Raw genomic sequence first — 15,120 nt, forward strand, 5'->3', positions numbered from 1 at the left:
GGGGTGGGATGGTTTAACTGATTAACAGTGTTAGTTTGAACTTTGAACATCCTTTTCCACTGTTTTGTCGTTAAACTAAAGACTTTGCCACACGCCATTAGTTCCTTGGACGATTGGACAAGGGAATCCCCAGAAGTTAGCTCTCCCGCACCTTCCTCTGGCTTTAGCTGGTCTCCTCTTCTTCCATTTCTCAAACTGGAGCTTATAACATTGAATATAGACCCCACTAAAGCCCTTCTTCCACCCAAAGTTGTTCACCGCTCGTAAGTCAGATACAAGGTCTTACATTTACATTTTTATTTGGTTGCAAGTACTGAAGATTTGGTGCCGAATCCCACTAAGGGGGTGAGTTTTTCTATTTGGTCCATGCAATAACTGATTAGAGATGACATGAATGAATGAAATAGAGAAAATTAGATTTCAGTTTTCCTTTACTGTTACGTTCTTTTCTGCTCTGTTCGTTTTCCATTGAATCTGAACCAACACAGTGAGCATCAGAGATCTCTGTTTGTTTGCTTGCAATTAATATGTACTATTGGTGGGATTTTACATGAATTATTAGGATTCAAATTGGGAATATATTTTCACAATTGACGTGTTAATTTAGTGCAGTGAACACCACCCGAGTTGGGAGAAAGTTACTATCATATGATTCGATCGTTTAAGATTTTATAATTGCTATCATATTAAAATTGCAGTTGGGTCTCTAAGCTTCCAAATTTTATACAAATAATTAAGTTTGGTTCCTTTTGTTTTGCCAGGCTTTGTAGCCATACTTGGATCTGTTACTGCGAAAGTTATCTATATAGCTTACCCCTTCTGCATTCAATTATCCAACAGGTATCTGCTTCTTCTATGGCGGCAATATTGGCTTCAAATAGCTGTTATTGCCGCGATAAGCAGTCAATAAATCAAGGACAGACCCTAGACAACCTTAGTTTCTCGAGCACGATTTCAGTTAATAAATTCTTGAAGTTTGGAGGACCATCGAAGAATCCACCTGGGACAGACAAGTTTCAGGTGGAAATGAAACAGGCAGAATATCCCTCAAGATTAGTGAACAATGGACGAGCCGTTAAAATGGTACCAGCAAGCGAATTAGTGAAAAGGAAAACCCCATCCAAAAATAAAGTAGACATTGTAAATGGTTCAAGGCAGATTGTTGAGGGAGCGAAAGTAGTTAGAAGACAACCTACTGCTGCCCTGGTGAAAACCCCAAAGGTTAGGAAATCTAAAGAACTTCCACCCGCGGAGGAGCTGAAGGTTTTGCCCTCGGATGAAGGTTTCAGTTGGGCCAATGAAAATTATAACTCCTTGCAAAGGACTATAGACGTTTGGTCTTTTGTTTTCTCTCTGCGTTTTCGTGTTCTGTTCAGCAATGAAAAATGGGCATATTTGGGAGGCTTCACAGATGATAAGCAGGTGGGTTGTGGTACTATACTGTGGCTGCCAATGGTTTCTACTATGTTGAATCTTGATCCTAATTACATTGTGCAAAATGGTTTTTGTCCGCTAAATATCACATTCTAGACCTGGTCTCCATTTAGTTTCTTGGTTTATGGGCATTTTATTGTGTTTCACATCAAGTTTTTATAAGTTCTCTAAATCAGAAAAACAGAAGGCAAAAAACTGCTTCATGGCTCCGGGAGCGTGTGCTGCAGCTTGGTCCAACTTTTATTAAACTTGGGCAGTTGTCTTCAACAAGGTCAGATCTATTTCCGCGTGAATTTGTAGATGAGCTAGCAAAGTTGCAGGTAAGTTTTTTGTAGCACTAAATATAAATAAGCTATGTTGCCTCTCATACTTATGCCTTTAAACGCAGACAGAGTACTATTTTGTTTTACAAAATGTGTGTGATTCTTATGCATGATAATTCAGGACAAGGTCCCTGCCTTCTCACCAGAGAAAGCAAAAGGCTTCATTGAGAGTGAACTCGGAGCTCCTATAGATGTAGTGTTTAAGGAGTTCGAGGACCGTCCAATTGCTGCTGCTAGTCTTGGTCAGGTGTTTGATCTATGTATTTTCTTCTACCTTATAAGTCAGCCCTTGCAATGTGTTTGAAGTTTCTCAACAGTTTCACTTTACTTAGTTGCAAGTATAGCATAATGAAATTATGAATCTTGTATGCAACATTAAGACCATCCTGACACAAATATGGAAGAATAAGACAATTTTAGAGAAGGCAGTAGAGAAAATGTTGATTGCAGCCGTATGCTTATGCTGATGGATGCTCATATTCAATTTTTTGGGATCTTGATGCTTCTACTTCTATTCTCATATAGTTAAAAAACTTTGTGAAATTATGATCTTCCACGATTTACTTTAGATTGGTTCTCCTTATTTTACTTAGTTCTTCGTTGATTTAAAAATATGAGAGTCCTGTGGTTAGGTCCACCGGGCTATCCTGCATAATGGGGAGAAAGTAGTGGTGAAAGTTCAGAGACCTGGTCTCAAGAAGCTTTTCGACATCGACTTACGTAAGTAATGTTCATTTTTCCGTTCATATCATGCTAATGTGAGTTGCTTGTCCTTACAAAATGCTTGTGTTTTTGCTTGGGTTAACCATTTACCCTTTTCGTTTCTTCTCATGCTTCCATCAATCTTTTTTAAACTTGTTCTTTGACACACGGTACGTAGACTAGTGATGGTTCATGTATATTCATTAAAGAAAGCATCTGTTCAGAACTGTATGTGAAGTTCAATTATCACTTGTAAATTGTGAGATTTTATATTACGAGATTGAAGTGTGAATCCTTATTGACACTAGACTGCATGGAGATATTTGTGATTAGAGTTACAGAAAGGCGTGTATTTTGACATGCATGAATAATGGGGTTATGTTTTTTTGTTGATAATCTCTATTATTGAATATATAACATTACACGATAGGAAACTCCTATAGTACTTATCCATGATTAATCTAGTGCATAGTGATCTACGAAAACTTCAGTTGACTAGCTGCTTTATAGGTGTTGTGAAACTATTGATCTGGCCAAGTGATGTACTTTTTGTATTTGCTGCGTGTAATTTTGGGTGTCTCATTGGAATTCAGCAGTCTTGTGGCTTTTCTCATAATCTTTGCTTGCTTCCATTCAGGAAATCTAAAGCTAATTGCGGAGTATTTTCAGAGAAGTGAAACTTTTGGTGGTCCAACAAGAGATTGGATTGGCATATATGAAGAATGTGCCACGTAAGTAACAAGGCTCTACTAGTTTATATGCTAATTTCTTGAAGTATATATTGTAGAATACTAAGTAATCATAACCAAAGTCATATGGACTTATCTACACGTTATCATGGTCAACACTTGCTGGTCTTAATGAATCTTATTTTAAAATAATACGTTGTGTTGGATTGGACCATTTGAACACATTTATAAACAAACGGGAAAGTTGCTTCATTGCCTTTTAGTTTGAACTTTATTAGAACTGTAATGAAATATTTTCAACTCCTCTGTAAGGTTGGATGCTCATAATATGTTCTTGGGCTTGTGTTGCTTTCAGGATTTTGTATCAAGAAATTGATTATATTAATGAAGGGAAGAATGCAGATAGATTCCGCCGAGATTTTCGAAATATAAAATGGGTTCGAGTACCTGTATGTTTCTTGCATCATGATGACAAAACAACTAATGCTTATTCATATAGATTTTATATTTCCATCAGGCATGTATGAGTTATAACTTTAAAACATTTTCAATTTGTAGAGATCCTAAGTTTTTTGTTTAAAATATATTACTAATTCTTTGAGAACATTTTCCCCCTTCTAGCTGGTTTACTGGGATTATACAGCCTTAAAGGTGTTGACATTAGAGTATGTTCCAGGTTTGCATCTGAAACTCATGTTTATTTTGGTTCAAGATGATAAATTCTGTTCTACATTACCAAGCCAACTCATTGATTTTATGTTGGCTGTAAATGATCTTGTATTGCGACTCCCATGGACAGGGATTAAGATAAATCGGTTGGATATGATTGATTCACGGGGTTATAACCGGTCTCGAATATCATCACGTGCTATCGAGGCATACTTAATTCAGGTCCGGACTTTCTTCCGAGTAAAACCAACCAAAATGATTTATTTACTCCTGATTTCAAGTACAATGACTTGGTTAGTGCTTGAAGCAGTATGTAAATTCCTCAACGACTCTGTTTAATTGGACTACAATTGATGGATGATCCATATTAGTGTTTTGGTCATTTTCCTTCTCTCTTTTCAGATACTAAAAACCGGTTTCTTTCATGCCGATCCACATCCTGGAAATCTTGCTATTGATGTTGATGAAACACTCATCTACTATGATTTTGGTATGATGGGAGAAATCAAATCTTTCACTCGGTCGAGATTGCTTGAACTTTTCTATGCTGTTTATGAGCAAGATGCAAAGAAGGTCTGTTTTCCATCTAAAATAAACTGGATAATGTTCTTTTCATATAGGCGCAAATGTAAATTTATGAAATATGCCCTGAACATGCACTGCTTGATTTGTATTTCCTTACAATTGCATTACGTCTTTCTGGGATTCAAAGACACTCAGGAATGCCTCAACCTGGATGATGGAGCACCGTATTATGTATGCTGTACGTGGAGAATGGCTAGGATTTTAATATAGAAAAATTATAGTATCCTTCTTACATTAATATGCATGGAAAGGTCTGTCAATGAATGGCATTATTTGAACGATTGGTTTTGATTTCTGCAATTAGAAAGCATTTAGAATATGTCCTTACACTCGACCAATATGGACATTTCATGGAATTTGACGCATAAAAATTGATTGATATTTCAACTTGAAGTGTTTCAATTTCAAAGGCAATTTAAGCCTTTCTTACATAGGTCGTTTGCAATAAATGTCATTAGAAACACTTAATTACAACCTTTCAGGTCTCGTTGCATTAGCTTAAAGCCTTAAACTGACAGGCACCAAACGTGCAGGTTATTCAAAGCCTTGTAGATCTTCAAGCACTTCAGCCCACAGGAGACATGTCATCTGTAAGTGCCACGTCATCCCTATAAACAATTAAAGTATAATTGATTAAGCATATTGCTTCAAAGAAATTGGTATGATCCATCTTAAAATTTAACTTGTTTGTTCTATTCCTAGGTTAGGAGATCTGTGCAGTTTTTCTTGGATAATTCGTTAGGTCAGACACCAGATCAGCAGCAGACTTTAGCTGCAATTGGGGAGGTAAGCAAGGATTTGATTACCGACCGTACAACCATATAACCCTTATCATCAGAGATAAGATTGGGATTATGGATGTCTTAATATGTTGCAGCTAGTTTATTTTCATTCCGAGCAAGAAAATTTTCGGTTACAAAAAGGGTTGAATAGAATGGTATTTGGTTGCATAGATCATTAGGTTTGATCAACGACTCAATTGGTTTTGAATTAATTCTAATTAATGTTGCTCCAGCAGTGACTCATTCTTTTCCATTGTCCTTGCAAATGACCCTTACATGTCCTACAGTTGAAGTATGTGTATATTTCTTTTTGTCTCACAGGATTTATTTGCCATAGCACAAGATCAGCCTTTTCGGTTTCCATCCACCTTTACCTTTGTCCTGAGAGCATTTTCAACCCTTGAAGGTACTCTCTCTCTCCCTCTCACGCTTGCGTAAATGTTAATGCACACTCAGTTGTGAGCCTGGTGTAAGTGAAGCTCTCTCCGCTCAATCAAAACTTAATAAATGCTTCATTCAAGCAAAGAAATCTCACAAAACTAACTTGAGGTCTCTGCTCTTTCCTGACTATAAAAGTCTTTGCTTACAGGTATAGGATACATGCTTGATCCAAAATTTTCCTTTGTAAAGATCGCTGCTCCTTATGCACAGGTTCCATACCTTTGGCAAACAAATATAGTTCACACCTTCATTCATAAAAGCCTTTTGTAGTCTTTTAGCCACGCATTTGAAGTATAGCACTGATGCGTCACACTACATGTACAGGAGCTTTTAGATCTAAAACAGAAGCAGCAGTCTGGGACACAACTTGTGCAGGAAATAAGGAAACAGGCTGATAATGTACTGTAACTTAAATGTTTCTCCCCTTCTTTCACTTCCTTGTTCTTGTTGGTTGCAATAAAATAGGTGCTAGTGCTTCTTTTCATTTCCAGACTTTCAAGTGCAGCCATTTAAAAATATATTGTACTGTTAAATGCTGATATATTGGCATCAAGAGCATCTACATATGTATTTTCAGGCCAGAACATCTACCATGTCCATGCCATCTAGAGTTCAGCGGATAGAAGAATTTGTGCAACAGCTCGAGTCAGGGGACTTGAAGCTACGAGTCCGAGTGCTTGAGGTATCTCTTTAACATTTTGAGATGATATTTGTTGGATACTAGGACTTTTTCAGTAGTGGTAATCAATTCATCTAAATAGATCAAACGGCACTTTAGATTTTTTTTTTTTTTTTTCATTCAATAGTTCCAATGATAGTTTCTTTTTGAAACGACAAAAATTCATTTTCCAGTCTGAAAGAGCCGCTCGGAAAGCAACAATTATACAAATGGCAACTATGTATACAGTATTAGGAGGTACCCTGCTAAACCTTGGGGTCACGTTCAGCTCTCAAGGCAGTCAAGTGATTGCAAATGGATCGTTCATTGGTTCAGGTGACCTTTTGTTTATACAGATACTTGCAACATGAAAATTATTTTTCTTCTCATGCTTAAAATTACTCTACTTTGCATCCATCATTTCTTGTGCTGAAAGTCATTTGTCTGTCAAAATGCAGGAATTTTTATGGCACTGTTTTTTAGGTCAATGCAAAGGGTGAAGAAGCTTGATAAATTTGAGAAGATGATGTAAAATTTCTTTTCCAAGCATGTCAATTCTTCCGCGCATGTTGGATACATCTTGGTCTAAATTTTTCTGTCTGGTGTCTTTTTTGTCCCCTTCACATTCAAAACACGGCAGTATTCTGTATATATAGAACGTGATTAAATGGGGAGTTGCGTCCCTGATAGAAATTATGAATTGTATAAAAGGTGCAATTCCTAAAACAAAATATATAAAAGATTAGGAATTCAATTTGGTTAATTAACGTAAACCAGCAACTTTGTTTTTCTTGTTATATATCAGTATCAAGTTTTACAATTTAACAGTGGGGGTCCTAACGTGCTGCGTGCATTATTTGCTGAAATTATCGTACGTAGATTAACTGCACCTCTTGACAAGGGAATTGATTTGTTTCTGATATATACATCACATCATATTATATATAAAACTACACACAAAATATACAAATTTTATTGTTTTGGGTGTATGAACAAATTGAAAAGATATAAGAGCTCCTAGCTACTGACTTAATTAGCTGTCATGTAGTATTGTAGGTAGCGTACTAGGACCGGCAATGCGTTAACAATGAATGCAAGCCATTCTTTGGGAAATAGACACAAAGTGTGGTTGGTAGTTGGTAGAAGTGAGAATTGGACATTCCAAAGTCAACAGTACCATTTTACATGCGTGCAGCATTTATTTTCTGCCGATAAGTCAGTACTCACCAATAAATTGCATCCACGCCATGGAGGTTTTGCAACTTTGATTCAAAATAAGTCTAGTTTAAGGTTGTTCAAACTTGGGGATCGAGTTTCCAACTCTCATTGGTTTTTCAAAGTCATCAAAAGCTAGCTGTTTGATGAGTGTAGTGTTTGTATTATGTATTAGTCAGTGTGTGATTTCTGACTTCATTTGCATTTCCTTGTTAGTTTGGTGCATCTCACCTATTCAAAATTGAAACTTATATTGGAAATTGCCCTTTTAAAGATATCCTTTATGTATCTTGTAATTTCTATGAGCATATAACATCATAGTTAGGATCGAATGGTCCTCATCTTTTGTCAGCATTATGTGGACACAGGATACCACCCTCTGTATTAAGTTCGTGAGATCCAATGTAATGATATTTTTGTTTCAATTGCAACTGTAATTAGTGATTACCAGAAATTGAGAGAGGAAAAGGGGGAAAAGGACTTTGACGAGAAAGTAACAATAGAAAATAGAAAATCCTTCCAGTGCTGATATAATGAGTGAAAGACGGACAATTGAAGTCAACAAAGGCTCCCATAATTTGTTATAGTAAATCAAAGTATTTGTTGGCAGACTTTGACCACAAAGCATTTTCAATAGCAAACAAAAAATTAAAAAAAAAAAAAATCAAACTTTTGCATATAAACACACATATTTAGTTTGATATCATTTGCATTCTATAACAATTCTTAAAGATTTTAGCAAAATAATATCTTTGACTAATTAAGACATTTTCTTTCCATTTTGGTAATATCTATGTGCATGTTGGGGATGAGTTATGTTGTATGCTATACTGTATTAATGAATACATACCATCAACAATTAAAACATCATATCATTTTTTAAAATAATAAAATTTAAAAATTAACGAATAATGTCACATCAACACAACAATAAGATAAAAATGATATTAATAAGGTGACAAGAAAGTCAACACCTCTAAGTTAATTGATTGGAGGATGCCAATATCCTTGATGGGATTATATGCTTGCCCATGTTTTTATTTACTTTTTTGTTATATTTTCCATTCAAGTGGTGACAAACTTTGTTGATATTTTTATTTAAAGTAATGTTACGTATAGTTATGGATTATATAAGTATCGTATAATCGTTTTAAAAAATAGTGAAATTTATTATTAAAAAATTAATTTTTTATGTGAGTTTCGTATTTATTTATTTATTTTAAATAATTATACGATATTTATATATTCACAAATGTAATTATTATTATTTATTATTATTATTAATTTTAGTTAAATAAACTAAAATTCAGGAAATGGGGAAAGAATCTGTCGGGCAGCCTATAAGAAATGGGTGTATTATTATTATTAGTTTTAGTTAAATAAACTAAAATGCAAGAAATGAGGAAAGAATCTGTCGGGCAGCCTATAAGAAATGGGTGTGAAAAGCTTTGATTAGTCATAACGTGGCGTGGTGTGGGGTTGTGTGTGTGAATCACATGATAACTAGTACAGCTCGTGTAGTTGGTTGGCCACTTGCATGCCCCTGGTTGACCAAAGCCTTTTTATTTATTTATTTATTTATATATAATCATCAATTTCATTTATAAATGAAATTCAACATTTTACGTTGAAATTAAGACCAAAATATCAAAATATTATGGACTATTTATTTTAAAGAAAATATAGTTATAAGTATAATTATGTATTAATATGTATATCAATTTAATGTGATTGATCAAAAAATAAATTTTATTAAAAATAATAATAATTTAAATTTTAAATATAAAAAAATTAATATTAATATATAAATTAATACATAATTTTACTTATATGTAATAAAATTTTTATTTCAAATAATAATAGAAAATGAGAAAGCCAAGTCCATTGGGTCTATAGTCCATTCTACCAAACTCAAATTCACATCTGTTTTGTATTCTTTTTTCTTTTTTCCTTTTTTCTTAAGGATACAAAAGTCAATAAACTGGTCCTCACTGGCTTTTCAGTAAATCCATCACCCTGCTTGTCCCCTTCCGGCTTATATATAAAACCAAACTCGGACGCCATTTCTAGCTGACCACTTCTCTACTCTTCTTTGCGATCCTTCTTGTATAACACCCCAACACACAGGTATGGATCTTTCTCCTTCTGATTTTTCCTAATCTCTATAAAGCTTAATTCTTTCACTGCTAATTTTCTTCCCGCACTTTCTCTCCGATTTTCCCGTCTTTTCTCTATATTTTTCTTTTGTTCCCTTGCGCTTATATCGCCATCCTAATTCTTGACATTTTTGCTCATCTTTATGATTCATACCGTGTTATATAAGATCTGTTACTAATTAAGGAGACACAAGTGGAATCGCGACACGAATTATGTGATATTGGACGCGTGCATGTGCGATTGAAGTGGAATAATCGCTTTCCGTTTGGTTGCTGAGAAAACTGTTATGAGAGAAAAAATAGAAACTTTTTTTAAAAGCTTGGAATATTGTGTTTGCTTTTGTTTTGGTTCACATCTACCAAACGAATGAAAAAAAAAAAAAAACAAAAGAAGAAAGAAGCCAGAAGAGAGAGAGAGAAAAAAGAAAGAGAGTCTAACTTCAAATTTACGCGGCAATATATATAAGACATCAGCTATCCCAACTACGAATTCTTTTTATCCCCATATGACGTTAAATGAGGAAATCGGGTGGTTAGATTTCGTATATTTGTAAGTTGAAAAATATGCATCCCAATATGAAGATAGGAGAGTATAAAAGAATGTTTTGGCTCTGCGAAGTGATATGTTTGCTCTTCTCCTAGTACGTTTAAGTTCAACACGATTTGTTATTTTCTGGACATGCCAAAATTTTGCAACTGAAGAATGGCATTCAAAAGAAAAAAAAGACCTCTCCTGCTTACCTATCATTTTCCCCCGAAATCAGCGACATAATTGAAAGCAATAAAATATGTTTCTAATTTGTTTACAAGAGCTTCATGATTTGGCCATGCATTGAAGTGTTTAGTTTGGAGGCCATTCGTAAAGTTCGTGCTTAATTTTTTTTTTTTTTTTTTATGAACTTATGTATGCTGTTGTGTTACGCCAATGCTAATTAAATCTGTGAATTTCCAGATTTTCTGTTTACATATAACCATGGCTCCAGCAGCAGTGGCACCAACTTCAGATTCGATTAAGCCTAGAGGTCTTGTATCTACTCTATCCTATGTCTCTTTAAAACTTTCAGTTATTGGCTTGGTTTGTGCCTAATATGCACACTGGCATTGAAATGCTATAGTAATGATACTGTAATTACTTGAAGCGAAAATTCAGTGATGTCTTTGCACTTCATGTCTTTTTTTAATCATTTACTTTGACTTTTTTATATGTATGTAGATTGGAAATTTTGAACTTTTCTTTTTTTAGGAAGAGGGACGGTACCCTCAATTTTATTAATAATCCTCTCTTATGGAATACCTTTTACAAGTAGTGTAAGAGCTTTGGGGGTTACAGAAATCCCAAAAGCAAAGCTCTTTAAAATCATGCATTCTAAGAAAAAAACTACTACTTACATTAACTGTTCCAAAGTATCTACTACAAAAACAGAAATAAAGCAAATATTCAAAAGTAACATCTCAATCTAAAGTTTGGTAAACTAGATTTATCAATGACAAAAAGTCCATACAAATACCTTGGTAATTGTAAAATAGAGGAGAAAGACAAAGTAATACATGATGCTCCAAGATTAGCTAATTGTAATTATTTGAACTTATCAGAAAACTTAAATTTCAGGTGCTTGCTGATTCATTCAATCCGAATTTTTTCTTTTGTGCAGATGTATGTATTGTTGGTGTTGCACGTACACCAATGGGTGGATTTCTTGGATCTCTTTCATCTTTACCTGCCACTAAGCTTGGCTCTATTGCTATTGAAGGTAAGAGTGTAACCTTTGGTTCTGCTTCAATTTATGTTTTTAGCAAGGTTTCTTGAATTACTTTTCATGTCTTTTGTAGCTGCTCTTAAAAAAGCCAACGTCGATCCATCAACTGTTCAAGAAGTTATCTTTGGCAATGTCCTTAGTGCAAATTTAGGGCAGGCTCCTGCCAGACAAGCTGCATTGGGTGCAGGAATACCTAATTCAGTAGTCTGCACCACCGTTAACAAAGTTTGTGCATCAGGGATGAAAGGTGGACGATCTATTGTCATGAAATTTTTATTTATTTATTTTTATTTAATGAAGTTTGATTGAAATTTATTTTTATATAAGAAATGATAATTACTTTTTTTTAATATATATACTAGTCTAATCATTTTGGTAACTGCAGCAACAATGCTTGCCGCACAAAGTATCCAGTTGGGCATCAATGATGTTGTTGTGGCTGGTGGCATGGAAAGCATGTCCAATGCACCTAAGTATATTGCAGAAGCAAGGTTAACATCCACTACCATTTTTCTTTCCCTTAGCATTGAACTCAATCGCAAATTCTCTGATCAGATACTAAAATACAGGAAAGGATCTCGCTTTGGACATGATTCTATTGTGGATGGCATGCTGAAAGATGGTTTATGGGATGTCTATGGTGATTGTGCCATGGGATCATGTGCTGAATTATGTGCAGATAAACATACAATTACAAGGGAGCAGCAGGTGTTCTTCAGAACCGATGTTCTTATTACGTAAAGTTCTATTGACTCTTCCATAATAGAATTTCATATGTCTCTTTGTGAGTCCTGCAGGATGACTTTGCCATCCAGAGCTTTGAGCGAGGAATTGCTGCCAAAGACGCTGGTGCCTTTGCATGGGAAATTGTTCCGGTTGGTCATTTGTCAATAAGTTCAATGAAGTGAGTGTAGCATTTCGTTATATTTACCCCAATATGGTAACATGCAGGTTGAAGTTTCTGGTGGAAGGGGAAAGCCATCAACAATTGTTGACAAGGATGAAGGCCTAGGAAAGGTAAGGGAACTTATCCTTCTGAAACGATAGTTGTATGACTTATTCTTCTTGGCTGCTCTCTGGTAAGTAGTTTTCCCTATTCATAGTAAGGATAGATTAACAGAAGGGAAAGGGGGTGTAATTACAAATTTTCCTCAATAATTGACTATTCAGATCTTGTTTCCCATGGCTGCAAACATTTCATGTATTTTAACTCTTATCGTCAAAAAAAATTTCAATAACTGTATGTTAACATATTATCTGGTAGCAGAGAGAGTGCCACTTCCCTTTTTGTTTTTGATAAGTGAAAGTAACAGTCTGCCACTTCCCTGTCACAATTATCCTTAAATGTTTATTTTTTGCAATGTCAGTTTGATGCTGCCAAATTAAGGAAGCTCCGTCCTAGTTTCAAGGAGAACGGAGGTTCTGTTACTGCTGGCAATGCTTCAAGTATAAGGTTTATTGATTTATATTTGTTCTCTTCTGTTTTTACATGATTGTCTTCATCTACTTATTTGTTTGGGCCAGGGCATCGCCTTATCGGGTGAAAAAAAATTATATGGTGAAGAAACACTTAAAAAAAAAAACATGAAGAAAACTAGTATCTTCTTAACGTTACTGCCAAAGAGTCCTTCATTGTAATCACAATATTCCTCCGTTATAAGTGAGGGTCCATTTATAAGAACCCAACTGCCAAGCGAGTAAAAAAAAAAAACTAGTATCTTCTTAGCACATCGTCATGTTTTAAGCCACTGGTCAATAGCATTCATAGCACTTGCTTCTATCTATGTATAGTGCTCCCCATAGTTTTACGGCCTTACATTTTGTGTGCTTATGGGGTATTCGACTTTAGAATGCTGAATGTGAATCAATCATTGGTTAAACATTTAATATGTTAATGAATGAAGCGCTATTCATTTTTGTTTATGCAATTCTTACAAAGACATGGGCAGAAGCTTTTCTCCATTGAAGGATGAATTGCTCCATTTCTGATGATGCAAGTCTTAAAAAGACATGAACTGAAAGCTTTTTCCTGAAAATAGAAATTCTTCTTTGACAGTGATGGTGCTGCTGCTTTAGTTTTAGTGAGTGGAGAGACGGCAGTAAAACTTGGGCTGCAGGTGATTGCAAAGATCAAAGGGTATGCTGATGCTGCACAGGTAAGACAACTTTTAGCATCTGTTTGCTAGCTTTCAGAGCCATTGAAAATATCAGTAGGGGACTCTGGCGTTTTGTTTTTAACATTATTCATTGTCAATATCAAGTTTTGGGGGTCATGATTGATGTTAGTTTAAATTGATTGTGTAGGCGCCAGACTTCTTTACTACTGCTCCAGCTCTTGCAATTCCTAAAGCTATATCAAATGCTGGCTTGGAGGCATCTCAAATTGATTTTTATGAAATAAATGAAGCCTTTGCTGTAAGCTTTATACCACACTTTTAGCATATTAGCTTATCAGTCTTCAAGGTTACCCACCATATTATGTCATCTATATAGGTTGTGGCTCTTGCGAATCAGAAACTGCTTGGACTTAATCCTGTGAGTCTCTCTCTCTCTCTCTCTCTCTCTCTCTCTCTCTCTCTCCTGGGCTTTCCATTATTTATCATATACCTTTCTTATTTTGTTTGCAGGAAAAAGTGAATGTGCATGGTGGAGCTGTAGCCTTGGGACATCCTCTAGGTTGTAGTGGAGCACGCATCTTGGTCACACTGTTGGGGGTATAACTATGCCTGATTACCGTTTTGCTCTATAAAATTTTCTGGACAGATAACTTTTTATGTCAAATTATTTTGAGTTGCTCTGAAAGGGTATTCTCTTTCTGTTCTTAAAATTAGTTATCATGGTGTTGTAGGTATTAAAGCAGAAAAATGGGAAATGCGGTGTTGGTGGTGTTTGCAACGGAGGAGGCGGTGCATCTGCCCTTGTTGTAGAGCTTGTATGAGCCTTTTCAGGTTGGGTAAGTCTTAACGGATGAGAATGTGAAAATTGTAATAATTCGTTTAATCTTTGCTTTAAATGTAATACTTAGATCAAGTTTGTGATTGTTAACTTCATGTACTGCAGGCCTTTGATATGAAGTTGGGAGCTTCTCGTTGAAGATGAAACTCTGTTGTTGAGGCATCTAAGCTCAATGTTTTGCAAAATTACCCACATTTCTACTTTGTACTAGAATAAACCATGAGTGTATTTAGCTTTTAAGAGGAATGTATTTATTAAAATAATGTTGTGCACCCAAAATCTAGTTGTCTCTCTTCAATTTCTTCGATTTGTACTACTGAATTCATACCGTGTACTATTTTCTTTCCAATGGGAAGAAGACGAGAAAATAGAAATAAAAAAGACTCGCTAGCAATTTCTTGGTAAAGCTGGTTGTAACTTACTGGAGTGCCAGACTGTGAGCTGAAATCCTAATTGCTCCACCATCAGGCCAATTACTCAGGTCCTATCTCTCTATTCAAGTCGCACATAAATTGTAATGGAATAGAGACAGACCTGGGTTAGAAGAATTCCTCATCGTCTTCTAACCTATGCTTTGCGTCGGGTTTGTTGTAGCTTATATTCGGGTGAATACCCAAGAGGCTGTAAATTTTCAAACAAGGATACTAGAGTGAAAATGAGGAAGTGGAAGGCTAGCTGGGTGAGAGCTAGGATCACAAGAATAAAGGTTGGGTTGATTTTCGGTGTGTCCAAGCGGTTGTATTAACAGGTGAAC

General features: G+C 35.4%; 2 protein-coding genes across 7 annotated transcripts; both read left to right on the plus strand.

Moving 5' to 3' along the window:
• Nucleotides 1-23: 23 nt before the first annotated feature.
• LOC122305501 (protein ACTIVITY OF BC1 COMPLEX KINASE 7, chloroplastic) lies at nucleotides 24-7,046 on the plus strand. Of its 4 annotated transcripts, none has more exons than XM_043118077.1 (18): nucleotides 28-345; nucleotides 762-1,422; nucleotides 1,611-1,754; nucleotides 1,879-2,004; nucleotides 2,390-2,477; nucleotides 3,097-3,190; nucleotides 3,504-3,597; nucleotides 3,770-3,824; nucleotides 3,948-4,110; nucleotides 4,189-4,390; nucleotides 4,936-4,992; nucleotides 5,105-5,188; nucleotides 5,506-5,590; nucleotides 5,774-5,835; nucleotides 5,950-6,024; nucleotides 6,203-6,307; nucleotides 6,478-6,619; nucleotides 6,742-7,046. In XM_043118077.1, the coding sequence occupies exons 2-18, from the start codon at nucleotides 856-858 to the stop codon at nucleotides 6,813-6,815; spliced, it is 2,217 nt and encodes a 738-aa protein (XP_042974011.1). In that variant the 5' UTR covers nucleotides 28-345; nucleotides 762-855; the 3' UTR covers nucleotides 6,816-7,046. The 4 variants fall into 4 exon arrangements, 3 of the variants coding, with proteins under 3 accessions (XP_042974011.1, XP_042974010.1, XP_042974012.1); XM_043118076.1 differs by having other exon boundaries at nucleotides 29-345; nucleotides 841-1,422; XM_043118078.1 differs by having other exon boundaries at nucleotides 32-345; nucleotides 841-1,422; nucleotides 3,948-4,039; nucleotides 4,220-4,390.
• Nucleotides 7,047-9,532: 2,486 nt separating this feature from the next.
• LOC122305503 (acetyl-CoA acetyltransferase, cytosolic 1) lies at nucleotides 9,533-14,772 on the plus strand. Of its 3 annotated transcripts, XM_043118082.1 has the most exons (15): nucleotides 9,533-9,625; nucleotides 10,607-10,676; nucleotides 11,307-11,405; nucleotides 11,485-11,658; nucleotides 11,797-11,902; nucleotides 11,981-12,119; nucleotides 12,209-12,286; nucleotides 12,363-12,428; nucleotides 12,779-12,864; nucleotides 13,468-13,567; nucleotides 13,716-13,826; nucleotides 13,905-13,946; nucleotides 14,039-14,125; nucleotides 14,260-14,364; nucleotides 14,472-14,772. In XM_043118082.1, exons 2-14 carry the CDS (start codon nucleotides 10,628-10,630, stop codon nucleotides 14,347-14,349), a joined length of 1,227 nt encoding a protein of 408 aa, XP_042974016.1. In that variant the 5' UTR covers nucleotides 9,533-9,625; nucleotides 10,607-10,627; the 3' UTR covers nucleotides 14,350-14,364; nucleotides 14,472-14,772. The 3 variants fall into 3 exon arrangements, with proteins under 3 accessions (XP_042974016.1, XP_042974013.1, XP_042974015.1); XM_043118079.1 differs by having other exon boundaries at nucleotides 11,797-12,119; XM_043118081.1 differs by having other exon boundaries at nucleotides 11,797-12,119; nucleotides 14,260-14,359.
• Nucleotides 14,773-15,120: the final 348 nt, after the last annotated feature.

The sequence above is a fragment of the Carya illinoinensis genome, chromosome 3, assembly GCF_018687715.1.
Source record: "Carya illinoinensis cultivar Pawnee chromosome 3, C.illinoinensisPawnee_v1, whole genome shotgun sequence".
Lineage (NCBI taxonomy): Eukaryota > Viridiplantae > Streptophyta > Magnoliopsida > Fagales > Juglandaceae > Carya > Carya illinoinensis.

Bases quoted from the DNA above. Each gene is read 5' to 3' on its own strand.
- LOC122305501 (XM_043118077.1), top strand. From the start codon at position 856: ATGGCGGCAATATTGGCTTCAAATAGCTGTTATTGCCGCGATAAGCAG. The intron at 4,391-4,935 runs GTCTGTTTTCCA...CCAAACGTGCAG, and splicing joins ATGAGCAAGATGCAAAGAAG to GTTATTCAAAGCCTTGTAGA. The intron at 4,993-5,104 runs GTAAGTGCCACG...TTCTATTCCTAG, and splicing joins CCACAGGAGACATGTCATCT to GTTAGGAGATCTGTGCAGTT.
- LOC122305503 (XM_043118079.1), top strand. From the start codon at position 10,628: ATGGCTCCAGCAGCAGTGGCACCAACTTCAGATTCGATTAAGCCTAGA. The intron at 11,406-11,484 runs GTAAGAGTGTAA...TGTCTTTTGTAG, and splicing joins TGGCTCTATTGCTATTGAAG to CTGCTCTTAAAAAAGCCAAC. The intron at 12,429-12,778 runs GTAAGGGAACTT...TTGCAATGTCAG, and splicing joins AGGATGAAGGCCTAGGAAAG to TTTGATGCTGCCAAATTAAG.